Source organism: Babylonia areolata, chromosome 27 (genome assembly GCF_041734735.1).
Source record: "Babylonia areolata isolate BAREFJ2019XMU chromosome 27, ASM4173473v1, whole genome shotgun sequence".
Taxonomy (NCBI): Eukaryota; Metazoa; Mollusca; class Gastropoda; order Neogastropoda; family Buccinidae; genus Babylonia; species Babylonia areolata.
In genome coordinates, this window is record NC_134902.1 from 11149523 (window position 1) to 11176881 (window position 27359).

The following is a 27359-nucleotide window of genomic DNA, read 5'->3' on the forward strand; positions in this document are numbered from 1 at the left end:
CTGATGTCCTGTGTCAGTGCATGAATAAATTAAGCCTCTGTCCTGTGTTAGTGTATGAAGAAATCCAGTCTACATGTCCTGTGTCAGTTTATGAAGAAATCCAGTCCATATGTCCCGTGTCTATGAAGAAATTAAGTCTCATGTCCTGTGTCAGTGTGTGAAGAAATCCAGTCCATATGTCCTGTGTCAGTGTATGAAGAAATTCAGACCATATGTCCTGTGTCTATGTATGAAGAAATTCAGACCATATGTCCTGTGTCTATGCATGAAGAAATTCAGTCTACAAGTCCTGTGTCTATGTATGAAGAAATACACAAGGAACTAAAATCATCCAGTCACTGGGGAAGAGAAAACAATGAGCGCATCCCATTCCTCACTCATCTGATTTCCAGAACTAGTTTCTGCTGGGTATGCTGCATGTGCCAGATCCCACTGTCTGCCCCTGTCATGTGCATGCCCCAGGTGTGTGGTGAGTGACAGACTGTGGGCGTGGGAAGTGTGGTCCCTGCACACAGCTGTCCACAGCATGTCTGCACACCGCACTGACAGGGGCTGGGGCCATGTGGACAGTTCTCTCCTCAATCCCTGCTCAGCTTTACCCTCAAACAACTCTAAGCTTTCACACACTGAGGGTTCCCACACCCTCAAACAACTCTAAGCTTTCACACACTGAGGGTTCCCACACCCTCAAACAACTCTAAACTTTCACACACTGAGGGTTCCCACACCCTCAAACAACTCTAAACTTTCACACACTGAGGGTTCCCACACCCTCAAACAACTCTAAACTTTCACACACTGAGGGTTCCCACACTTTCAAACAACTCTAAACTTTCACACACTGAGGGTTCCCACACCCTCAAACAACTCTAAGCTTTCACACACTGAGGGTTCCCACACCCTAAAACAACTCTAACCTTTCACACGCTGAGGGTTCCCACACCCTCAAACAACTCTAAACTTTCACAACTTTCACACACTGAGGGTTCCCACACCCTCAAACAACTCTAAACTTTCACACACTGAGGGTTCCCACACCCTCAAACAACTCTAAACTTTCACACACTGAGGGTTCCCACACCCTCAAACAACTCTAAACTTTCACACACTGAGGGTTCCCACACCCTCAAACAACTCTAAACTTTCACACACTCAGAGTTCTCACACCCTCAAACAACTCTAAGCTTTCACACACTGAGGGTTCCCACACCCTCAAACAACTCTAAACTTTCACACACTCAGAGTTCTCACACCCTCAAACAACTCTAAGCTTTCACACACTGAGGGTTCCCACACCCTCAAACAACTCTAAACTTTCACACTCTGAGGGTTCCCACACACATTACCGAACAATATTTCAAACTTTTTCAACACCAGATTGCAAATTTTCTACACCAAACACAACATATTCTAAATACAAAATGTATCTGCTACATCACTGATGAGACTGACAGATATCCCTGTACTGATGTTCCAATTTTCACCACTTTTTGTTTGTTTCTTTGCTGTTATTCTTTTTGGTTGTGTGGTTGTTTTTTTGTTGTTTTTTTAATGCATGAAGCTTTATTGAATGGTACTGGTCACGGGTTTCATCAAAGTTCAGAGACTTTTCCAGACTCTGAAGGAGCAAACATATTTTTCCAACAGTTTTCCTGCCCTGGAAATGGTTCTCTCACTTTTCTGGGCTTCCATGACAGGACAAGCCCTACATATGGCAGCATATCATCAATGGCCCTTAGCCCCCAAACTGTTGTCTTGTCTGTGTTAACACACTGCCCGCTGTCACCAGATCCTGAGCTTGTCCAATCGTTCCTTGCACAGTGTCGAACTTCAGTCCACGTATACACAGCAACAACACACTGATCACTCCCTTCATACTTTTCTCCAGCCACACCCACGCTGCATCATCTCTTATGTGGAGGTCTGCATTACATATCAACGTTTATCACACCAAATTCCAACTCTTGCTTCATGCATCAGTTTTCCACACCACATTCTTTGTACAGTTCCAGAATGTCATGCATTATTTGTGGGAGCAGCTGCAGCCCAGGAGGTGAAGTCACTCAGCAGATGGTGCCCAGTGCCGCATGACCAAGACTGCACAGAACTACACAGCACAGTGAGCACCACACCATGACCCAGGGGTCACAAGACGACCCATGGGTCACAAGCCGCTGCACAACCCACACCTTTCCTGGGGATGCTGAAGGCGGGTCAGCCATGGAGAACACACACATACGCCCCAGTGCCTCACGTCTTGCGTGACATTCTGCGGGTCTGCCACATGTCGAACTTGGTGAAGGCAGAGTTGAGCATTTCCTCCATGTGGCCTGTCAGCTGTTGGCACAGCAAAGAAAGCAACAGCTGACACACTGTGTGCACAGTACTTCTATACCAGTAGGGAATCCTACACACACACACACTGACATGTCAACAACACAGTCATCTACAGGTGAAACACTGTGTGCACAGTACTTCTATACCAGTAGGGAATCCTACACACACACACTGACATGTCAACAACACAATGTCATCTACAGCTGACACACTGTGTGCACAGTACTTCTATACCAGTAGGGAATCCTACACACACACACTGACATGTCAACAACACAATGTCATCTACAGCTGACACACTGTGTGCACAGTACTTCTATACCAGTCGGGGACCCTACACACACACACTGACATGTCAACAACACAATGTCATCTACAGCTGACACACTGTGTGCACAGTACTTCTATACCAGTAGGAAACCCTACGCACACACACACTGACATGTCAACAACACACTGTCATCTACAGCTGACACACTGTGTGCACAGTACTTCTATACCAGTCGGGGACCCTACACACACACACACTGATATGTCAACAGCACTTCTACCCCTATCCCCCACACGCACTGTCATTTCAACAAACAGAACAAAATAAGCAGACTGATCACCTCTGAAAATGATCTAGATCAGAGCTGCTAACACACTGTTTTGACTTTTTCCACCCCCTTCAGAATACCTTCCAGTTTCATGAAAACCAACACTAAACTCACTTTGTACTGCCCAGTTGGTTCCCCTGACTTTCCCCACAGGCGACCCATTTGTATGGGTAAGAAATAAAATCACCAAAAAACTAAATGTTAGAATTTATTAGCTGAAAACTTCCAAACTCATCAGTAACATAATGAGTTAGTTGGGGACAAAATATAAAACATCCTCCCTTCTATGCTATCATGCAGTAAGAGAATGAAAGTATCCATATTTTTTGTTTGAAATTTGCACACACTATTGACTTGTAAATGCATCCAGGAAAGCACGAACAGTTTGAAACAGACTGAATTCAGAACATAATATAGCCACGATAGGGCCCCTTCATCTAATTCTGTTGTCTGCCTTGTGACTGAGACAGAACTGGGTCAGATGCCATTGTTGACACGCACTGTTCACATGAACTAGTCACCACAAAAATAGCTCGCCTGCTCACGAGCTCATTTATTGGTCACAGTGGAGAGTGGAAATGTCAGTTAAGATATTCTTAACTTATAACGTCATTATGGAAATTAGGTGCCACTCCAAAAATTTCTAAACCATCTAAGGCCCCCATTGGCATCCTTCATCTGAAACAGTTATGAACAGTAAAGCCCTGATCGGGGCCTTTCGTCCAGAGTGAGTTAAAACAGCACTTTTCTTGCCATTCTTGAAGGGATTCATCACTAACATGTGAATATGTGTTGCACAGATCACTGAAAACGGAGGGTTAAGTGTTAACAGCTGGGTAAAAACAGTCATATAAAAGCACACTCACTGATACAGGTGAATGTGGGAGGTGCAGCCCACAAATATAGAAAACCTGATTTCACAAGACTGCTGCAAGACAGAAGGGAAAGAGATGGATGTGGAGGAGACTTGGAAATGTCCTGACCTAACTGTACACTGCTAGTACTGGGCAGTCACTGTAAAAATCCATCTTCACCACTTTAATCCTTGATTGATGCTGAAAATGCTCATAAGTGAAGTGCTGCTGCCTGAGACAAGATTGAGGTGACAGGTCAGGACCTCTGTATTTGGACTTTTCTCATGGGACTGCATTACTACTGTGCAGGAAAACCAATGTCACCACTCAGGTACAAAAGCAGCAGTTGTTACACTTCAGACTGATACCACACTACTTTCACTTCACCAGGGTTCAGCAGTCAGGGGGCTTGTCTGATCATTCCTTGCACAGTGTCCAACTTCAGTCCATGTACACACAGCAACAACACACTGATCACTCCCTTCATACTTTTCTCCAGCCACACCCACACTACATCATCTGATACACATTTAAATATAGCAGTTTTGAGGAACTCCTTTCTTTTTTCTAAATATGTATTTTCCAAGGAACAGTATGTCATGACAATTTTCGCCAGTGCAATCTTGGGCATGAAAAAGGACTGGTGTTGTGGGCCACTGGCTGTAAAGAGCAGTCAGAGACAGGTTGCAGTTTCTCAAGGAAGCATAACTGCATTTGGACAAATTCATATACACTGCACCACAGCTGCTAGGCAGACATCTGATTAGCAGCATAACCTAACATGCTTAGTCAGGTCTTGAGTGCATGCATATATATTTGTGTACCTACAGAATTTTGCCAGAGGATAACACTTATATTGCCATGGATTCTTTTTCAGTGTGCTGAGTGTGTGCTGTAAATAGGGCCCTGGTTTATCATCAACCAAATGCTCAGATACCCATTTTGATTTCGGGTCAAACTTGGGAGAAAAGGTGAGACCATGATCTGAATGCAGACGATCGCAGACTCTGTACTGGCAGATAAGCATCTCAACCATTCTACAAAGGTCCTGTGAAGACTCACATCTATGGCGTAGTGGTACTGGCTGAGCCGCTCTTTCAGGGGGTTCAGTTTGGACATCTGAAACCTCTCCAGGGTCCCTCGCATCTTCACCACCTGAAATCACAGGGAACAACCGTCATCCCTTCTTCACATCACACACTATTCTTTCACACATAACTTAAACTTTCCATTCCACAAAAATCCATGAAGGTGACTGGTCACCCCAGCCATTCACATAACACTCTGTACCTCATCAGTGCAGCTGCACTGCAGTAAAACCCATGGTGGTAATTGGTCACCCTAGCCATTCACAAAACACTCTGTACCCTATCAGTGCAGCTGCACTGCAGTAAAACCCATGGTGGTAATTGGTCACCCTAGCCATTCACATAACACTCTGTACCCTATCAGTGCAGCTGCAGTGCAGTAAAACCCATGGTGGTAATTGGTCACCCCAGCCATTCACATAACACTCTGTACCCTATCGGTGCAGCTGCACTGCAGTAAAACCCATGGTGGTAATTGGTCACCCCAGCCATTCACATAACACTCTGTACCTCATCAGTGCAGCTGCACTGCAGTAAAACCCATGGTGGTAATTGGTCACCCCAGCCATTCACATAACACACTGTACCCTATCAGTGCAGCTGCACTGCAGTAAAACCCACGAAGGTGACTGGTCACCCCAGCCATTCACATAACACTGTACTCCCACGGCGCACACACACACACATACACACACACATACACACACACCCACACAAAGTAGTCAAACCCTTTTCTTTAACTGATGTTTGTTTTGCTGGGTTTCACCAAAGATAACTGTTGTTTTGAACAGCCAGAACAAGCTTTATCTCAGTCTCACTTGATAAAAACTGCCTTAGGCATGTTTTTGCAGTTGACTGTCAGCCACAGAAATTATTTCTTTTTTAACCTCCACTGCAAACAGCAACATGCAGTGTTAAAAAGAAAAGCCAGTATTTGTACTGTGAGACAATCAATGTCAGGATTTGACAGATCCAAGTGATTCTGTTAGATGGGGTCAACAGTTACTGTTTCTCACTTGCCTAGTAGGGCAACTCTGTTGAAAATTCACTTGCCAGGATGGCCACACCAGGATGGGTTTCAGTTTTTCTCACCTGGCATCAGAGAGAGAGAGAGAGTGTGTGAGTGAGTGAAAGGGGATGGTGAAAGGTCACAGTTCCAGAGAGGGAAGGTGGTACAGCTGTTCTTCTACATAGAGGTTGCTTAGCAATGGAGCTTTCCACAATGTCCTCTGATATGTGTGGATCCCCTCAGCAAAACTGGACTTTTCACCTCTACCCTGCCTCCATCCTTTCTACTATTCCCAGTCTGACCATGTAAAAAAAGGGGGGAGGGGGGTGATGGGGTTGGGGGGTAAGGACAATTAAGTCTGCGATATGGGAGGTGGTGTCTGGAGGAGGGGTCAAAGAGAAGTTTGGGGGTAGGCGGGTGAAGGAATGAGATGGGGAGGAGGGGGTGGGGGGGGGGGGATTGTGGAGGTCATGTCTGTGTTGACTTGGTTTAAGTTATGATTCTACAGAATGGCCGTTTCCTTTTTGATTTACCAACTTGACCTTTACACTGAGATGCGAGGGAGAAAGAGAGACAGAGAGAAAGAGAGACAGAGAGACAGGGAGAAAGAGAGACAGAGAGAAAGAGAGACAGAGAGAGAGAGAGACTGAATGAGACAGAAAGGCAGGCAGATCACAGTCAAAGAAATGGATGGGAGGGTGGTGAAGGGATAGCACGGCAGTGATTTTGACAACTCTGCCAGTGGAGGGGTGAGGTGTAGGTGGAGGAAGAGTGGGTGGGGGGGAGGAAGATGGGCACAGCCATCCATGTAGGTTGCCCTCTTGGACTGGCTACAGACAGGCCTGGTTGGCAGTCATGTAACACTGACGGGCAGGTGCCGGCAGTGAACTTTTCACTTTCCTCCAAAGAACCCATCGCCACGCCAACAGCGTCAGAACTCCTCACTTTGGCCAAAATATTTTTTTCTTTCATCACAAGTTGTACTGAAATCTATTTTCATGTAAGTCAAAATGATGTACAAATTACCCCCCAAAAAATGGTACTGGTAAACAAACTCTGTTGTTGTTTTTTTTGTTTTGTTTGTTTGTTTAAAATGGAACAACATTAGAGTACATTGTGATGTGATTTTTTGTTGTTGTGATGTGATGGGTGGAAGATGAACTACGCAATAAGAATTACCATTGGCTCTCCAAAAATAGCAACCAATGGCAAATCACCTTTCAGAGCTGTATGATAGCTCTCTTTTTCTGGTGACCACTTGTCACGGTTAGACTCAAAACATCGTCTGCTAGAGGAAGAGTGTCAGACGATTGGTGTCGGGAGCATGATGGATATTTTTGAAAACAAAACATGCTAGTCTTGGAAAATATAACTTGCCCAGTCAGGCAAGTTCGGTCAGGGCAATACTTGCCCGACACGATGACCTACTTGCCCCGGGCAGTCGGGCAACCGTTAATGTTGAGCCCTGTACTCCATAAGAGCAGGAGTACTGATGGTGACTGGTCTGCCTAGTCATTCATTTAACATTCTGAACCTATTTTCAGAACTGCACTGCAATTTCTGTGAACCAGCCCAACAACAGCTGAGAACACAGTCCAAGCCATATTCAGTCATCAAAAACACGCTCAATCACCTTGAAAACACTGGTGAACACTGTTGACGCTAAAGCCAACCAGCTAAAAAAAAAAAAAAAAAAAAAAAGCACCAAGTTAAAATATGACTGATGAGAAAATGGAACTGAATGTGTCCACTGCAGTATGGAAATATTCCTGCTAAGTCCAAGATAAACATCTGAGTGTTATCAATAAATCAGTACTCAGGGTACGAAGTGTTAGCATACACACACCATTCCTTCACATAAACCACTGACATGATTCAATGACAGGAAACATGCAAACCATTCCTTCAGACAAAACATACCCCTTTTACCATTCTTTAACACAGGGAACCCCTTCCTTCACATATAAACACCTGTCACTTTATCCCCCCAAAAAGTAAGAATATATCCACACACAAAAAATAAAACCACATGCAACATGAATAGTCATTCTACAGACATTCGCTGGAATGGGACCTTATGTAATACAGCATGTGACAAAATCTGGATTTCACAGCTTTAATCTTTCTAATCTCTTTATTTTATTTCTAACTTACATAGAGGCACAAAACTACACGAAGAAAAATATAGACAGGAACAATCCAAACTCACCACATTTCAGTGCTTCATAAAATATCATTTCAGAAGAGAAAGAATGGAAAAATAAAATACACAAATTGATACAAACATTCTCACAGTTTCCGAGTTCCCACAGATGTTATTCAGAACAGACTGAAAATGTTCAACAACAAGCACAAAGCTAAACTGAATCAAAAACTCCTCTGCAACACAGCCAATGAAACAGATCAGTGAATATCCCTGTGTCAATGCTCAATTTTCACCCATATATATATATATATATATATTATTAGATTGTTTTTTAAATGCAGCCAATGAAAGAGATCAGTGATAAATATCCCTGTATCAATGTTCAATTTTCACCCCTATATATATATATATTTTTTTTTTTTTAACTGTTTTTTAAATGCATCAAGCCCTTTTTTGGTCAAGAGTTTTATCCAAATGGCAAGCTTTTTACAGACCCTGAAGGTCAAACATATTTTTCCAAACATTTCCAGCCATGCAAATGCTTCTCATATTTTCCAAGATTCTTCCAGACTCCCATGCCTGACTAACCCTACACCAAGACAGCAGCCCCAAAGAGACCCAGTCCCAGGTCAAGTACCCACCTTGTCCTCCAGAAACTTGGTGGTGGCTGGAAAGCAGCTCCAGAAATGGCGCAGAAGTTCACAGAGGGCGTTGTAGCTGTTCTTCAGTTCAGCCTGTACGTCCCCCGCCACGATACCTGACCAGTTTGTTTCACATGTCAGTCCAGCCACTACCACAGCCAACATCAAACTAGGCTAACACTGTCGCACACAACAAAGCCATTTGCTGATTTCACTGCTGGTGTTGTGTTGTCCTGCAGTGAGTATACTTTCAACAAAATAACAGCAGACACTTGGTTCCAAACAGCTGCATGGCCTTGCTCTCACACAGATGATAGTTTCTGTTTCCCCTCAACCTTTACACCAATGGTGAGAATGCTGAGGGATTGCAATACTTTGTTGTTAGAGGGATGGAGTGACAGTTTACACTGCAAGGAGAGAGGCTCACACAGTCTGGTTCCCCAACCTATGTAATCAGTGTTGTCTTGTGTGCATACACTGAATAAGAGAATGCACAGCTACATACTCAGGACATAAAGCCTTCATCTCCGTCACACAACTCCACCCTCTTTTGAAACAAATTTAAAAACTGAACTGTTCAACACTGCCTGTGGATGTGACAAAGCATTGTCATCTGTTTGTCTGTTTCCTCCCCCTTATAACTCCCCTCTTTTCTCCTCCTCAACAGGTCTTCAAGTGTGTGCATGCCTTTAGCACGCCAACAGCGATAGGAGTTGCCACACAGTACCATCTCCAGCAGCCTGCGGCAACAGCTGGCCACCAGCTTAGTGTGTCAAATTTCACCCCTGTATTATACAATTTTCGACAGCCTTGACCCCCAATTAGTCATGCATCCAGTTTCAGAACGAGGCTTCAGCCATTTGCTTTTCATCTGGTTGACTTTGCTGGAGTTTTTTTTCTAGTGTTACAGAGTTTTCTGAGTGAATTTTTTATGTTTGTCAAGATGGCACATTCACAGTTTGAGGAGATTTTAGAATTCTTCTAAATGATTGATTCTGACGATGAATTTACGCGGTATGATGGCCTAGAGATAACGTGTCTGCGTAGGAAGCGAGAGAATCTGAGCGTGCTGGTTCGAATCACGGCTCAGCCGCCGATATTTTCTCCCCTTCTATTAGACACTGAGTGGTGGTCTGGACACTAGTCATTCGGATGAGACAATAAACCGAGGTCCCGTGTGCAGCATGCACTTAGCGCACGTAAAAGAACCCACGGCAACAAAAGGGTTGTTCCTGGTAAAATTCTGTAGAAAAATCCACTTCGATAGGAAAAGCAAATAAAACTGCACGCAGGAAAAAATACACAAAAATGGTGGCGCTGTAGTATATCTCCTTGGGGAGAGCAGCCCGAATTTCACACAGAGAAATCTGTTGTGATAAAAAGAAATACAAATACAAATACAATTTGAATCTTTTTTTGACCAGAATATCTTCAATAAATGGATAATTATGGTGATGTGAATGTGGGGGTCTTGGACAGTTCGATAATGGTGACAAAACTGCGTGCTGAGTGGATATTTTCATGACCAGCCCATTGCGTTTTTGGAAATTGTGGGTGCTGCGATAATCCATGAACGTTTATTGGATGCAGATTATTATTTTCTCTTTTACCATGGAGAAAGTTGATCTACTTGTCACAGAAGCAAATAAATAACAAAATATGCCGGACAGGGGGGGTCATAGAAGTGAGATTCATGGTCTTCGTGGTATGCCACAAGATCTAGCATTCCACAGAGATGGTTCCATCACTCTTCGTTTCCTTCCAGAGTTTCTGGCTAAGAACCAAGACCCCGAGGTCCCTTCCCCCTCTCTGAGGGTCAGACCTTTGTCGGATATTCTGGCACAAGATGATGAAGATAGGCATCTCTGCCCCGTTCGGTGCCTCAAATACTATTGCAATAGGTCTCGCCATAGGCGTTCTTCTCAGAGGCGCCTTCTCATCTCCCTCAATGAGAATTACAAGAAAGATATCGCTGCAGGCACCATTTCCCGCTGGGTTTCCCAAGTCATTCGTAGAGCCTACTCTCATGCACACAAGGATCTCAGTTGTCTTAATCCCAGAACACACGAAGTGCGGGCCATAGCTACTTCGGCTGCTTTCCAGCACTCGATGCCACTGGAGCATGTCTTGGAGGCAGCCTTCTGGTGGTCTGAGAATCCCTTCATCAACTTCTACCTCAGGGATTTCCGTATGACCAGGGCTGACGGTTCCAAGGGGATTTCCTTTGTCGCGGCTAACACTGCCGTCTCAGTTTCAAGGGCTCCCCATACGAACCAGTAGGCGTTGCCCTCCTCCATTTGCTTTAAATTCTGCATCAGTTTGACATGGTACAGTATATGACACCAAAAGGAGGAGTTTGTATTATACTCCATGTTTGGTGTTTACATATACTTACCATGTCAAACTCGAATGCCCGCCCGTCCGTCCCCGCGTCTCCGCCGTGGTTCTCATGGGGCATTTTCATTCATGGCCACGGAATGATTCAGCGCTTATAGCTGTTAGAGGCGTTTGATTGGCTAAGAGCGGGCCAGACTAAGAGGGGCGTCTTTTCACTGTTAGCCGCGCGAAATTTGGCCAAACAGAGCAAACCATAGGCCTAGTTTGCATCAGTTTGACATGGTACAGTATATGACACCAAAAGATCATTTTAAGATCCATTGATTGAAAAGCCAAACTCACAAGTAAACAATGACACAGTTTATTGTTTCTATATCATTTTGTTTTATCTATTTCATCTTTACCATTCATAAACTATAAAGCATGTAAACAATTTCTATATGTTCTTCAATGTTAATCCTAACCACAAACAAAATTTAACATCAATGCTGTTGTTCAAATAGAAGTAACAGGTGTTTGTATGCAGGTACTTTCATGCTCAAAGCTAGTCACAGAAAATAATCTGGCTGCAGAGGAAACAGTGCAAGAAAAAATCCAGCATATTAAGTTAAATCCGGTTATAGGTGGAGTTTGTGGCAAACACGTACTACACACTATCATAATGATGGAACCAACATGACAGGACCAGCACAAAAACAAAACTCACCATGCAGCTGTTGCTGGGTCGTTCCTTGCATCAAGGCGCCACCTGGTGACAGCTCCCCAAGAACACTCAGCGCTTGGGGACCACTGACCGCCTGAGCACAACAGGAACAATTTAAATGAACTGAACAAACACTCAACAACAACAACTGAAACTGAAGTTAAAAGGTTAAAGGTCCCATAGCCTTCTGCAGCCATCAGAGCAATGAACTGATATCCGCTGTGTCTAGGGCTGGGCACAGGAATGCTGATCCTCTCCTTTCCCTGTTTAAGCCTTCCTCAACCAACACCTGGGTGGAGTGATGAAAATCAGAATAAAAAGCCTTTCACAAGGACACGACACAACATGCAAAAACAGGGCTTCTAACCCTCATCACTGGTCAACACTGGATAGGAAGTCCAATACCTAACTGATTCGTGCCATGGTGCCTCAGATACAAACTTAACAAGAACAAAAACTGATCTTCTGCCATGGAATGGGTACCAGGGGCTCTTAATCATCAATAATTTGTGTTCCAGATACAGTGTGTGTCTGGTTGTTGTTGCTGACATTCTTTGCTGTTTTTTTTTTTTTAATCTTTTAAAAAATTATTTTTATTCATGGGCTGCAACTCCCCTGTTCACTTGTATGTTCAAGTGGTTTTTTACATTCATGACCATTTTTACCCTGCCTCCATTTTCCAGGATGATTCTTTGTTGTATCAAATAACCAAGTTCTCAAAATGGTTTATCAAGCGTTAAGAGGGTCAGTGTGACACACACTTAACTTTGACACACACACACATCCTTAAACAAAACAACAACAAATATGCATCAATAACAATACATAAAACACACAACAATAAACACACAACACACACATCCACAACAAAACACACAGCAATAAACAAACATATATATCACAACAAACATACACAAAAACACACCACATCACACATATCTGTAACACAACACAAACAACACAATGATCAATACACACACAAACAACACAACAATAAACACACATACATGGAACAACACACGCAATAACACATGCATAACTGTTACACAACACACACAAAATAACACCAGAACACACACAACAATAAACACACATACACAGCAGCACACCAAAACACACCCCTCAACACAACAAAAACACTAAACATGGACACAGCACACACAGCACAGCCTACTGACCACAGAGGAGTGAGCCCCCCAACCCAGCATGTGCATGGACACGTTGTGGTAGGCGGTCAGCACATCTTCACTGCTGGTGTAGCGAGAGGCAGCAGCCGGCGTGGGACCCTGCAGGTAGCGCTCCATTTTCTCCAGACGAAGACTCACTCCTGACGCCTGTTTCTCACTGCTCAGGTCTTCAATCTCCATCACCGCATGAAGTCTGGCCTATCTCACACACACACACACACACATTACAGTTACTGTCTTCAAATATATAAATTTTCATGCACACACACACACACATTACAGTTACTGTTTTTGAATACATAAATTTTCAAGCACACACACACACATTACAGTTACTGTCTTTGAATACATAAATTTTCAAGCACACACACACACACACACATCACAGTTACTGTCTTCGAATACAAGTTTTTTCATTGTCTGCAATAATAAATGCTACATCATTTACAATCTCAGAAGAAACATGCCTTAGAGTTTCAACATTTTTGACGCCATCATATGTGACCCTCCATCACGAAATGAGTCGCTATGTCCCTGACCACCTTTGCCGCTAGTGGCGATTTTAGGCGGGTGGGGGTCAGGTTGTCGATTTTCAGATTTTGACTTCATAGTAAACTTTAGGCTTTCTTTTATCTCATATTGAAGTATCTAGGCATAATTGTGTCTTCTTTTGCCTTAAAAGTGTGCTTAAAATACCTAACCTATCATTCTGATCGCCTATGACTTCGCAAAATCGATCAACTTTGACAAGCTTGTCCTCCCTAATCTCTTGGAATCGACCGGTCGAATCATACATCGTTTTAAAGGTCAAGTCTGTATCTTTTAATCTATGTTCTTCTCATTGGCTAAGTTTTAAACTACGAGCCAATAGTTGCTTTCAAAATAAGGACACACTATGTAAACAATGCGTCACTATGAAGGAAAACCCCATCTGTTATTGGCCGAGAGAGACCATGTGACGAAACCAGCCATTCAGCACGCTAGCTTTAATAAACATGTTTGCAGTGAACAGAAGCACAGATTTCCACAGACTTGGAAATTTCCTGACAAGATACACTTACGTTGCAAACATTTTGCCATTAAGTGAAGAAGACGACATTTGTGAGTTTCTAATCCAGTACTTCATTGATGGAACTGACCATTCCAACTAGGCTGATGGTCATGAAATCGATCTCAGTGAATACGAAGACGATGCTGATTTCGAAAGCAGACGACGCAGGATTGTCGTTCAGCTTTCAGCAACAATAAGATCAATTTTGATGTAGATGACGAATCAACATTTGCACTAGATACAGAAAGGTTGGAAGCTTTCGCCTGTAATTGCCGAAATCACATGCGCCAGGTGCCATCAGTGGTGTGACTGACATGGAAACGAGTGAAACTGACTTGCTGCACTGAAGTGAGAGAACGGTGTTTCACACAGTTCACACAAAGAAATGCAAGCAAAGTGACTGGGGGACTGGATATAGCTGAAGTGTCTGAGGGTAAGCATTCTTATTTTACTCACACTGACAAATATTGAACTGTAATGATGGTATAACCAATAATCAATTACTGATAATTTGTATTTAGCAATGATTGACTCAAGACTGATTTATTGTCTGTACATTGGTACAGAAATTCACAGTTTGACATGTGGAATAAAAATGATCAAAATAATAAAGTGAATCTGAGGAAATTAACAGAGTGTAAATTAAAAGAAAATCACACACACACACACACCAGTACAATGTGTGACACAATGTGTTTACATGTCACTCACACACACACACACACACACTAACAATGTGTGTCACACACACAATGTGTCACACACACAATATGTCACACACACACACACACACACATATGGTCCCTTCACATTTTATCCATTACATGTAACTGAGCATGGGTACAAGGGCATGTCATTATGAATAGTTTTCAGTTTCAAAGAATTTGCTTCAATGGATATTTTATGTATATGTTTGTCAGGTTGGTTTGTGTGTGTGTGTGTGTGTGTGTGTGTGTGTGTGTGTGTGTGTGTTTTTTTGGTGTTTTTTTGTTTTTGTTTTGGTGTGTGTGTGTGTGTGTGTGTGTGTGTGTGTGTGTGTGTTTCTGTATTTCTGTGTGTGTGTGTGTGTGTGTTTTAGGTGAATAAATGTAGTTGTGTCAACAGTAAATACTATCAGTATTACTAATAGTTCAACTTTTGTTTCAGCCCTGAAAGATATGATGGTACTTTATATGCCTGCCTGTACACCAAGGAATAATTCTGAGATCACTACTGGCAAGTCATGTCATCAGAAGGAAAGGCAACACCGCCACATTAACTACACTGTCAACTAAAGAATTATCTGCTGGTGAACTCCTATCTATGAGTGAGTGATTTTGTGGTCAACTGTTAATGTACTATGATTTAAAGTATAAATTTACCATGAAGTCTGCAAACTTATTTTCTTTTTACAAACTTTGTACAGATGTACTGTATGGAATTGTAAAGTTTTGCACAGACATTTACATAAATGATATCAGTTTGCAGGTGCTTGACATGACACTATGCATAAAGTAACTTAATGCATTGCAGCATGCCATGCACATGCACACTGATACTCATAGTAATACAGCATTAAAAATTACTAATTCATACTTTTATTATCAGTAAACTGCTTTATCTGATTATATTATGAAATAAATAAATAAATATATATGTGCATTCTTTTTTTTCTGATAAAATAGATCGAACTAGAAGTAAAGCATTTTGTAAAGTCCTGTGTAAAGAATGAAAGCTGTGATCTAGATGTAAACTGAAATTACTGTTTGATATTCAATCTATTATTATTAGCATTAATTATTGAATAAACATGAATTTGTACCTTTTGTGTGAGCAGTTTTGTTGTATGGATCTTTTTTTTTTTTAATTTTGTTGTGCTTGTTGCATGGATTATGGTAATACTACAAGCACAGTAAGTCAGTGAGCACATTGAATCATAACAATTACACAATTCAGCATCATGATTTACCGTTTTTGCCCCCTTTAATCTGGCATAAATTTTAGTACGCATACTGTACAAGGCAAAAGTTTCATAGCAATTGGACCACAAACAACACCACAACAAAACTAATCTTAAAACTGGTAGGTTTCTAGTCATGTTGAGCTGATTAAAAAGTATGTATACTTTCACTTCAGTCGCAATTCTTTCAACAACAAAATAAAAAAAAGAAGAAAATTCTTATTTGAATAAAATCAAGTGCACTCAATATTTTTCTTTCAAACTTTGAGCAATTGTGGATATTGCCACTAAGTATATGTGTGCCAAATTTCATGAACACATCTTGCTTAGAAGTATGTGGTTGCTATGAACATGTTCCAAAACTTTTTGACCTTGATTTCTCAGTTCGTTACTTTCGCGACTTTAGAACTTCAAATCACAATAACTTTTCACAGAATCATCCGATTTAGAAACTTTTTTTGTCTTTCTTTTTGCTGTAAAGCTCATTTATTGCAGATTTATGATATATCAATAACTAAAAATCGACCTCTGGTGCAAAGTGACTCATTCCGTGGTGGAGGGTCACATATGTGTAAACACAACCCTCCCCTACAACACTGACTGGCGTAATTCATATACCAGTCTTTCAAAGTATACATCAAGTTTTAACTCGCACATCTTATACTCAGTTCGGTGGGTGTAACCATTTGGCGTTGAGTCCGTAAATCTATATTTATGGTTTCCATGACAAATAAATATGATTCTGATTCACAAAAAGAATGCAAAATGCTATGGTGACCAATACTGTGATAACCCCATTCCCTGCTCCCATCTTCTGCTGATACATATTCTGTTACCTCACCCTGTGACAAAACACTAGTCACCACACCCTGTGACAAAACCCCAGTCACCACACCCTGTGACAAATCACCAGTCACCACACCCTGTGACAAAACACCAGTCACCACACCCTGTGACAAATCACCAGTCACCACACCCTGCGACAAAACACCAGTCACCACACCCTGTGACAAAACACCAGTCACCACAACCTGTAACAAAACACCAGTCACCACACCCTGTGACAAAACACCAGTCACCACAACCTGTTACAAAAACACCAGTCACCACACCCTGTGACAAATCACCAGTCACCACACCCTGTGACAAAACACCAGTCACCACACCCTGTGACAAAACACAAAACACCAGGCACCACATCCTGTGACAAAACACTGGTCAACAAAACACCAGTCACATCCTGTGACAAAACACCAGTCACCACATCCTGTGAGAAAACACCAGTCAACTAAACACCAGGCACCACACCCTGTGACAAATCACCAGTCACCACACCCTGTGACAAATCACCAGTCACCACACCCTGTGACAAAACACAAAACACCAGGAACAACAACCTGTTACAAAAACACCAGTCACCACACCCTGTGACAAATCACCAGTCACCACACCCTGTGACAAATCACCAGTCACCACACCCTGTGACAAAACACAAAACACCAGGAACAACAACCTGTGACAAAACACCAGTCACCACAACCTGTGACAAAACACCAGTCACCACATCCTGTGACAAAACACCAGGCACCAGTCACCACATCCTGTGACAAAACACCAGGCACCACATCCTGTGACAAAACACTGGTCAACAAAACACCAGTCACCACATCCTGTGAGAAAACGCCAGTCAACTAAACACCAGGCACCACATCCCGTGACAAAACACCAGTTACCACATCCTGTGACAAAACACTAGTCAACAAAACACCAGTCACCACATCCTGTGACAAAACACCAGTCACCACATCCTGAGACAAAACACCAGTCAACAAAACTCCAGTCACCACATCCTGTGACAAAACACCAGGCACCACAACCTGTAAGAAAACACCAGGTACCACATCCTGTGACAAAACACCAGTCACCACATCCTATAACAAAACACCAGGTACCACATCCTATGACAACACACAAAACACCAGTCACCACATCCTGTGACAAAACACAAAACACTAGTCACCATATCCTGTGACAAAACACAAAACATCAGTCACCACAACCTGTGACAAAACACAAGACAACAAAGCACCAGGTACCACATTCTGTGACAAAACACCAGGCACCACATCCTGTAACAAAACACCAGGCACCACATCCTGTGACAAAACACCAGGCACCACAACCTGTAACAAAACACCAGGCACCACATCCTGTGACAAAACACCAGTCACCACAACCTGTAACAAAACACCAGTCACCACATCCTGTAACAAAACACCAGGTACCACATCCTTTGACAAAACACCAGTCACCATATCCTGAGACAAAACACAAAACACCAGTCACCCCATCCTGTGACAAAACATCAGTCACCACATCCTGAGACAAAACACAAAACATCAGTCACCACATCCTGTGACAAAACACCAGTCACCACATCCTGTGACAAAACACCAGTCACCACATCCTGTGACAAAACACAAAACATCAGTCACCACATCCTGTGACAAAACACCAGACAACAAAACACCAGTCACCACATTCTGTGACAAACACCAGGCACCACAACCTGTAACAAAACACCAGGCACCACATCCTGTGACAAAACACCAGGTACCACATCCTATGACAACACACAAAACACCAGTACCCACATCCTGTGACAAAACACAATACACTAGTCACCATATCCTGTGACAAAACACAAAACATCAGTCACCACAACCTGTGACAAAACACCAGGCACCACATCCTGTGACAAAACACCAGGCACCACATCCTGTGACAAAACACCAGGCACCACAACCTGTAACAAAACACCAGTCACCACATCCTGTGACAAAACACCAGGTACCACATCCTGTGACAACACACAAAACACCAGTCACCACATCCTGTGACAAAACACCAGTCACCACATCCTGTGACAAAACACCAGGTACCACATCCTGTGACAACACACAAAACACCAGTCACCACCACATCCTGTGACAAAATACAAAACACCAGTCACCACAACTTGTGACAAAACACCAGTCACCACAACCTGTGAAGTCACCACAACCTGTGACAAAACACCAGTCACCACATCCTGTGACAAAACACCAGTCACCACATCCTGTGACAAACACCAGGTACCACAACCTGTAACAAAACACCATGTACCACATCCTGTGACAAAACACCAGGCACCACATCCTGTGACAAAACACCAGGCACCACATCCTGTGACAAAACACCAGGTACCACATCCTGTTACAAAACACAAAACACCAGGAACAACATCCTGTGACAAAACACAAAAGACCAGTCACCACCACATCCTGTGACAAAACACCAGTCACCACATCCTGTGACAAAACACCAGGCAGCACATAACCTCTAGCCCCTGACACTGTCTCTTGTCCTGACCTTTTTCTGAGCGGACTCGTCTTCACTTTTCCCACCACTGCATTTTCTCTTGGCATGGCCGTTGTCCACATCAGTCCTGTCTGCCGTCTTTGCCTTCCCATCCTGGCCGTTCACTCGGCCACTGGCACCATTCTCACCAGAGCTGGAGGAGGCGGAGGCTGGTGGCTCCCCCTGGCAGGCGCGCAGCACCATGGTGGAGTGGTGGTTGAAGCGTCGGATCAGGGACTGGTTGGAGACGCTGGTGCTGGCACGAGTGTCTTCCATGATGCCCCGGAACTCCTGCCACAGTCACCATGCTACATCACAACATACCTTTACCACCTTAGGAGCAGGGAATTCATATCTACTGTGTCTAGGGCTCGGCATGGACTGCTGGGTCCCAATCCTCTCCTTCTGCTACCTTAACTTTCCCCACTGAAATCAGGTAACCATTCACATCTGGGGGAAGAAAACTGCAGAACAGCGCCTTTCCCAAGGACACTAAACTATTCCGAAATGTGACCTCCAACTCTGATCACTGGTGAACACTTCATCAGAAGTCCAATGCCTAACCTATTTCATTTTCTATTATTAGTTTTAATTTATTGTGGGCACTAAGTTGCTTCTGCTGTATGTTTCTTAACCCTCAAAGTGCTGGATATAATAAAACATGCATAAGAAATCATGCTTAATACAAAGGGATTGTTTGCATCCGCTACCTGTGCTCTGATCTGGTGCATTTGTAAGCCACTTATCAGTAAGAATAAATTACCACCTATACATTTTTGGAAAGCAGAGTGATTGAAGAATCAGATAAAAGTAAAAAAACAGCTGTACCTTGTATGTAGTTGGAGATATTCCACAGGATATAATCAACAAATTTTGAACACTTATTTTCCAGAACGTCAACCGCAATATCTATAGGTATTTTCACATCTTTTACAGAGTCAAAATCTCAAAATTGGCATTAAACTGTACAAAAAAATGTTCTGGCTGCAGAATCATGATATGAATATAACTGAAACAATGAAATTATAACCATTGTGTTCTTTCTTTGAGACACGCCCAACAACGCCATGCGCACACACATCTACAATACTTTATGCAATCACAGGCAAAAACAGAAATAAATGTTTTCTTTTAGCTCATGTTGCTTTCAAAAGCAGCAAAAATGCTTTAAGTCAAAATAATTCCCAGTTTTCTAGCTTCATTTGGTCAAGAGTTTACCACCCCTCCCCAACCCTATCGCCCACCCCTCAGTTTTTGTAGCTGGAGGCAAAAAACTGAATGAACAACAAGCAAGCCAGCATGCCCAAGTGTCAAAATAACAAAGCCGTTTTCACCAGAATCCCTGTCAGCAAATGAATCATCACTAGTGACAACGTGACTCATTTACAATAAATACGGAGATCTGGACTTGTAAAAGTTTGTGCAAACACAAGCAGGGAGGCAGTAACACCAGAACGAGGCAGTTTTACGAAGGCTGCTGAGTACAGCCGATGATGATTTTGGACCTTATGTAAACAGATCCAAGATCATGGCCCATCGCACTTCACAGGGAAAGCCATGATTGTGGCTCATCGTACTCTCCAAGTTAACCTTGCTGCTTGCCTCACAAGCTGTGCACAGATAAAAGAACATCTAACAGAAGACAGTGTTACAGTTTTAAAGCGCAAGATTATAAAAACTGATTAACTGTCTTGCCAACACAAAGAAAAGGCAGGGCTTTGAGCACAATGTGCTTCACATGTCCTCTACAGATTGGCCTCTACAGATTAGAGTTGAAAAAATACTGTGCTGCCCTCAGCAGTGACTCGGACCCAAGAAGGAAGTACTGATGACAAACATATGTGCAAAGCACACCACACTTACCTCTTCTGCAGCAGCGTCCTTGATTTCTGTCAGGTCCACCAGGGGGTTGCTCACTTTCTGGTGAATCTCCTGACGGATTTCTGGTCAACATGCATTCACCTTACTTCACCACATGTATACTTCAGCTTCACCCTGGAACCCTACCTAAACAATCTTGTTGTATTATTCTGTTGTATTACTTATTGTCACAACAGATTTCTCTGTGTGAAATTCAGGCTGCACTCCCAAGGGACAGTGTGTTGCCACAGTTCTTTTCTTATTTCGTGAAAGTGCACTTCTTTTGCTATCAGAGTGGGGGTTTTTTTCAGAATTTTGCCAAGGATGACCCTTTCATTGCAGTGGATTCTGTTACCATGCTACAAACAGGACTGCAATTTATTGTCTCATTCGAATGACTAGCATCCAGACCAATACTCATGGTCTAGTGGAGGTAAGAAAATTCTGTCAGGTGAAGGATTCAATTCTGTAACCCAGATTCGCTCAATTTTTAGGTGGCTGCATTACTACAAGGCCATCACTTCACTTTTTTCACAATAAAAACTGAAATATTACACAAGTCAGTTGGCCTTTGATACACAAGTGTACAGGATAGACCCTTGGCAAGGGTACAATAGTTTCTGGCCTTTAAAGAAAAGCAACCCATCCAACAAATGACAATACCCATAAATATGATCAGCTCTGAATGATCAAAAAACAAACAACACTACATTGAACAATGTTTGACTGATCTAACCATCAGATATTTTTTTTCATTTTAGAAGTGAAATACAAAATAAAGAGGCAATACAATGTGGAGAAAGAAAGAAGAATGGAATAAAAAAACAAACAAAAAAAACACGATAGAAGGTAGAGACACCAGCCATACCTTCCTCATCCTTCTTCGCACACTCGGAGAAGATGTCCTTGCTGTTAATGGCGATGCGGTCTCTATGGAAATAGTGGGACTGGAAAAACCGAGTCCAGAACTCACTCTCTGACAGACTGTGTGGAACACACTCTGCGTGTTTCTTCTTCACTGCAACAGTCAGTCAGTCATCTCTCACCACTGACGCTTCTGATCAACTGATGACTTTTAAAGACTACCTGCTGTTGCTTCTTTTGCTGACAGACTGCGCCTTCTTAATCTGTTGTCAGACATTGTTTTGACTCCAACTCCATTCACTAATAATAGTAATATCTTTTCTATTCCCAGCACCAGGTATACAGCAATTAACCTCTCCTGTGCCCCATGATGTACATATATGTCAGCAAAAATTCCTCGCTATTTGTCTCATGATGTACAGACTTTTGTGTTATTTCAGGATTTTTCAGTTGCATTTCAAAGTTGATATGTCCCGATAGGCACCAGTCAGAAAGCTTGATATTTACTTTCATTATCCGTGAGAAGCAACAGCCAGTCATGCCCTGTATGGTAATTACTGGATATAACTGACAGTACCCCTCTCAGAAAATTTCAAGATGGTGAACAACGAAAGTCAATCTGCCTCTAGTAGTTTGAAACAAGCAGCTGTTGCAAACACTCTTTGTGATTTTATCACCCAAGATGTTGCAAGGCTTTACAAGTCATTGAAGACAATGCAGTTAGTGCTTGTAGTTACAAAATCTTCTCAGATGGTCCGCTCGATATGAATGAAAGTGAGAGTGATGATTGGCAGAGAGGGTGGGGTTGGAGGTAGCTGTAGAGCTAGATGTTGCAATAAAAGGGAAGGGAGAGCGGACAGGAGGCTAAGAAAGCTCTGTGGCTAACCCAGAGTTGACCTCAATGATAACCTTCCCTCAGGTCAGGGCAGGGAGGAAGGGAGGGTCTGATGAAGGGAGCAGAACACTTGAAAAGCCTGGTTTTGAAAAAAGAAGTGGATCAGCTATCGCCTGCAGGCAAAATATCTGAGCTGTACTCACCCCCCTTTCCTGCACTGTGTGCCAAACAGGTCACTGTTAACCTCTTTGATGCTGTCTGTAAGTGAGCACGAGGTGAGTGGGTGTGGCACTGGCAAGCAGGGCATGTAAAAAATATGTAAAAGATGTGTGTATGTGTGTGTGTGTGTGTGTGAGAGAGAGAGAGATTTCTATTTCTCTTGAAAAAAAAGAAGAAAAGAAAAGGTTTGCTTACAAAATTTCTAATGCAGTTGCCGAGAAACTGTGTGTGAATGACAGGCTGAAAATGTGTAGAATTTCAGACTTTTTAAATTTCAATTCATGACTCTGTGTATATAACTATGGTAGGGCAACACATTTAGCTTTTAGTTTTCATATATGTGACTCAGCGCACGAAAACCCGGTTAAAGTCAGAATTTTTCATTTTTGACATTTATGTACTTTCTGAAAGTTTAAAAATCACAGATTAACATACAAAAAACAGAATTGATCTATCTTGTGGGGGGGGGGGGGGGGGGGGGGGAAGGTGGGAGGAAAAAGTTCAAGTTTGTATGTGTGCATACATGTGCATTGCTTTAAATACAATTCTGTGTGTGTGTGTGTGTGTGTGTGTGTGTTTTCAATCTCCGTGTGTGTGTGTGCTTGAAAGAGAGAGTGTGAGTGTGTTTAAGTGTCCGCGCGCATGTGTGTATTATTAAGCGTGATTATTAAGTGTGATTGTGTGAGCGCTCATAGTATTATGTGTGCACATGTGCAAGTGTGAAGGAGAGAGATAAAATAAAAAAAGTATGTGTATATGTGAATGCATTCATGTGGTTTTTTTCAAAGAGTGTGTGTGTGTGCACGCGCGCGCACACGCATTCAATTCGGCTCTGTGTCTGTGCATGCGTACGTAACTCTGGTAATCTGGCCGGCTATGTCTCAAATCTAAATACACTGACTCTTGCCATGAACTGTCTGTACAGAAGGGTCGGCTGTGTCAGAAAAGGCACTGACCATCAATAAGTTGCTACAAAGTTTCTGTTTCAATCGCAACAATGTTACTTGTGCATACAGTGGCAAACCTTGGCAGCTTTTGCTGAATGAACAGAGGGTCAAGCATATGTACCCACAGCCCTTGTCGCTTGACAGGGACGGAGATCGCGCACTCGTGTATCTGTGCATGCGCTCAAGTTTGTGTGTGTGTGTGTTATTGGCGCGTGCTCACATGTCCATGTGCGTGCGTGCGTGCGTGTGATCGACAGCATGTGTGTGCATGTGTGCACGTGCGTGCTTTTCACAGTGCGTCAGGAAACTTTCGGACTTCGATTTTGGTGCTCTGACAAGTCACTGGCTCGCCTCTGAAGGGGTCAACAAATGATGCTTTCGAAAGAGCATTCCGTTTTCATTCTTGACAGATCTGCGGTAAACGATATAGAAGGGCCCATCCATCGGCTTTTTCTTTCTTTCTTTTTTCTTCTAGAAAATGGACACTCTGTTTTTAATGCAAATGTGAAAACAGATTTCCGTGCCTAGACTGAAGAGATGCACCCATACAATCTGACACCAATTGCACTTGGCATTGTCCACGGTGTCAATTTTGTGAATGGCGTCGCCTACTGGTAAAATTTTTTTTTTTTTATTCTTCACTTCTGTTTTCACGATCTCATCTTGCCAGACCCAGTTCCTCCTTTATCGATCTCTGCTGCAAAAATCCTCTAATCCTTTGTGAGTTTTCTCGTTTTGTCAATGACTGACAACGATCGACGAAATCACGTGTCTTTGCAAGTCGTGAAGCCCGCGAGCGAGTTTTGTAATCCCGACCGAATACAGATAAGCTGAATGATGACAGAGGAGCAACGGAACACTTATTCTCAACTGGTTTGCTTATCCAAATATGGGGTATTTTAGCAAACGCTGTGGGTCTGTCTTGTCGATCGGTCGGACAACATTCGTGCAACCTTCATGGGTCGGAAAAAAAACTCCCCCCCCCCCCTCCAATTTTCTTAACGGATTTACATGAATCTCAAAAATGGCCTCTGAAGCCAATTTTCAGTCGGAAATCTGACTGTAGTCGGAGAAATCTCATGCCTGACAAGAGAGCAAAGTCAATGGCAACAGGGAATGTTCAATTTTTTCTTTTTTTTTAATGAAAGGCAAAAGCATTTGTATTTGAACAAAAATAGTTCATGTCCATAATGCTGATGAATCTCTTGAACTTCGGCTTTAGATTCCAGATCAAAATAACATTTATCAACTGCAGTTATTAATTGTAATGCCACATCATCGGTTGACAGAATTTCAGGAAAGCCTGAACACTGCAACTTCATTCAAAGCTCGCTTGTGTTAAGAATCTCTAGATTTGATCAAAACAAAATGTTTCACTCCAAGATCAAAGTATAATGTTTGGCAAAAGAGTTTGTTGGATCAAAACACAGAACAGATTAGAAACCGGCTTTCATTGTTTGGATAGATGAATTCAATGTGGTGGTATTTTAGTTTCCCAAATTTAGTCAGATACACTGGCAGTAGAGTTGCAACAAACGTGGTCAGCGACAACACATCTAAGAATGTTGCTTTCTCTCTCTCTCCATCTTTCTCTTTCTCAAGCACATACAGGAGACTAAGAAATAGTGTTGAGTGGCATGCTGCTGTTTGAAAGCACAATTGCTTTTGGGGATTCATGCCTGGCACACACACACACACACACACACAAATGCACTGATCTATTTTCTGGTCAGCAGTGGCACACATATGTCTCTAATTATTGTGAGTCACACACACCACAGAATGAAATAGTATCAATTACAAAGTATCGTTGAAAGCCTGAACTATCAACTTGTGAACTTTTAATAATAAAAAAGAAACACAGCTAAAATAACTGATGTGAAATACGGCAAAAGAGTGCAGTATTTTTTACATGGTTTTGACAGGCATGCACCTGAAAACATTAAAAATACTACAGCTCCAGGCAGTTTTATGCTAAAATACATATTGACAGCAAAGATCAGACTTTAAAGATGCGATATTTGATAAAAAAAAAAAAAAGTCTCCATTTTCATTACTTTGACCCCAATGTCTTGTTTTTGTGCATGGCTAAGAATAGTTGCCTGCGACTCTAGCTGGGTTTTCACGTGCTGCGTCACATATTTCTAGGTTCATTGCAGCTGCTGTTACTAACAATCTGTAACAATTATTCAGAAAGGGTGTGAAATGTGTTTCACTCATTGCTAACCAGTGTGTGAGTAAGGATTAAGTAGACTTTCTTCTGGTACTTTGCATGCTAGAATTTTAAAGTATTACCGTCTGCAACCAAAAACCACCTGGCAAATAGGAAGCACAAGCAAAAAATAATGCCTGGAGAAAAAAAGAAAGAAAAAAAGCCTGGCACTGAAGAGGATAAAGCTATGTTGACTGTAAGATAAGATAAGAATAACTTTATTATCTCCAACTGGAGAAATTTGGTCAGGTGCATTATCACAACATAGACAAGTAAAGAACATGGGGACCATAACTGTAAAAGCCAACAACAGCCCCTACAAATATTACGAAGATACAAATGTAAAAAAAAAATATCACATACATCATTTCATACATACATCCACACACTGCAGGTAATAACTAGTATTCTTCATGTAAAAACAGAAAGAATTAAGAAACATTATTTGAATATAATTATAAACATAGCCTACTATACTGCACATTGATAAAATAGACAGATAAGATAAGAATAAAGATGAATTGCGGAAAACCACAACCAGATAATCAGCACCCCCCCGCACCGCACCCCCCACCCCCACCCCACACACGCGGATAACTTGATTAAACAAGAGTAATAAACATATGTTCTGAAATAAAAGCATTTCACATATTCGCTTTTAAAAACATTGCAATTAATTATTATATCGTAATTATTAAACAGAAATATATTTAGAATATGGACGTTAGCATTAGACATATTCATTGTACATTCATCCTGCATATTGCACATTATTCTTCCTACATATTGCACATTCATTATAACCAATTGTCACGTTTTAAGCTCAGTAAACACACACACACACACACACACCACGACTAGAACAAGGTACAGCCTATCATGCACGGACTTTCACACGTCTCACATGAGAGTGCGTGCGCGCGCGCGCGCGCACACACACACACACACACACAGTTCTCAAGAATTTAAAAGGTGGATTGAACGTGGAATAAAAGTTTTCAGAGCTCTGGATTTCAACTTAAAAGTTCTGTAGCGTCGTCCTGATGGCAACAGCTCATAATACTTTGCTAAAATATGGGTGTCGTCAGTTGCTATCTGCCTGCTTTTTTTAACCACTCGACTTTCATACAGC

General features: G+C 42.3%; 1 protein-coding gene across 2 annotated transcripts in view; it reads right to left on the reverse strand.

The window, feature by feature from the left end:
* Positions 1-975: 975 nt before the first annotated feature.
* Positions 976-27359, reverse strand: part of LOC143300986 (general transcription factor IIH subunit 1-like) — a 65299-nt gene continuing 38915 nt past the window's right edge. For both annotated transcript variants that reach the window (XM_076614955.1, XM_076614956.1), the window contains exons 7-14: positions 22019-22168; positions 21154-21233; positions 19303-19581; positions 12893-13099; positions 11718-11808; positions 8675-8790; positions 4853-4945; positions 976-2337 (exon numbers count right to left, since the gene is read on the reverse strand). In XM_076614955.1, coding sequence (XP_076471070.1) covers positions 2251-2337; positions 4853-4945; positions 8675-8790; positions 11718-11808; positions 12893-13099; positions 19303-19581; positions 21154-21233; positions 22019-22168 — 1103 coding nt within the window. In that variant the 3' untranslated portion in view covers positions 976-2250. The remainder of the gene's footprint in view (positions 2338-4852; positions 4946-8674; positions 8791-11717; positions 11809-12892; positions 13100-19302; positions 19582-21153; positions 21234-22018; positions 22169-27359) is intronic.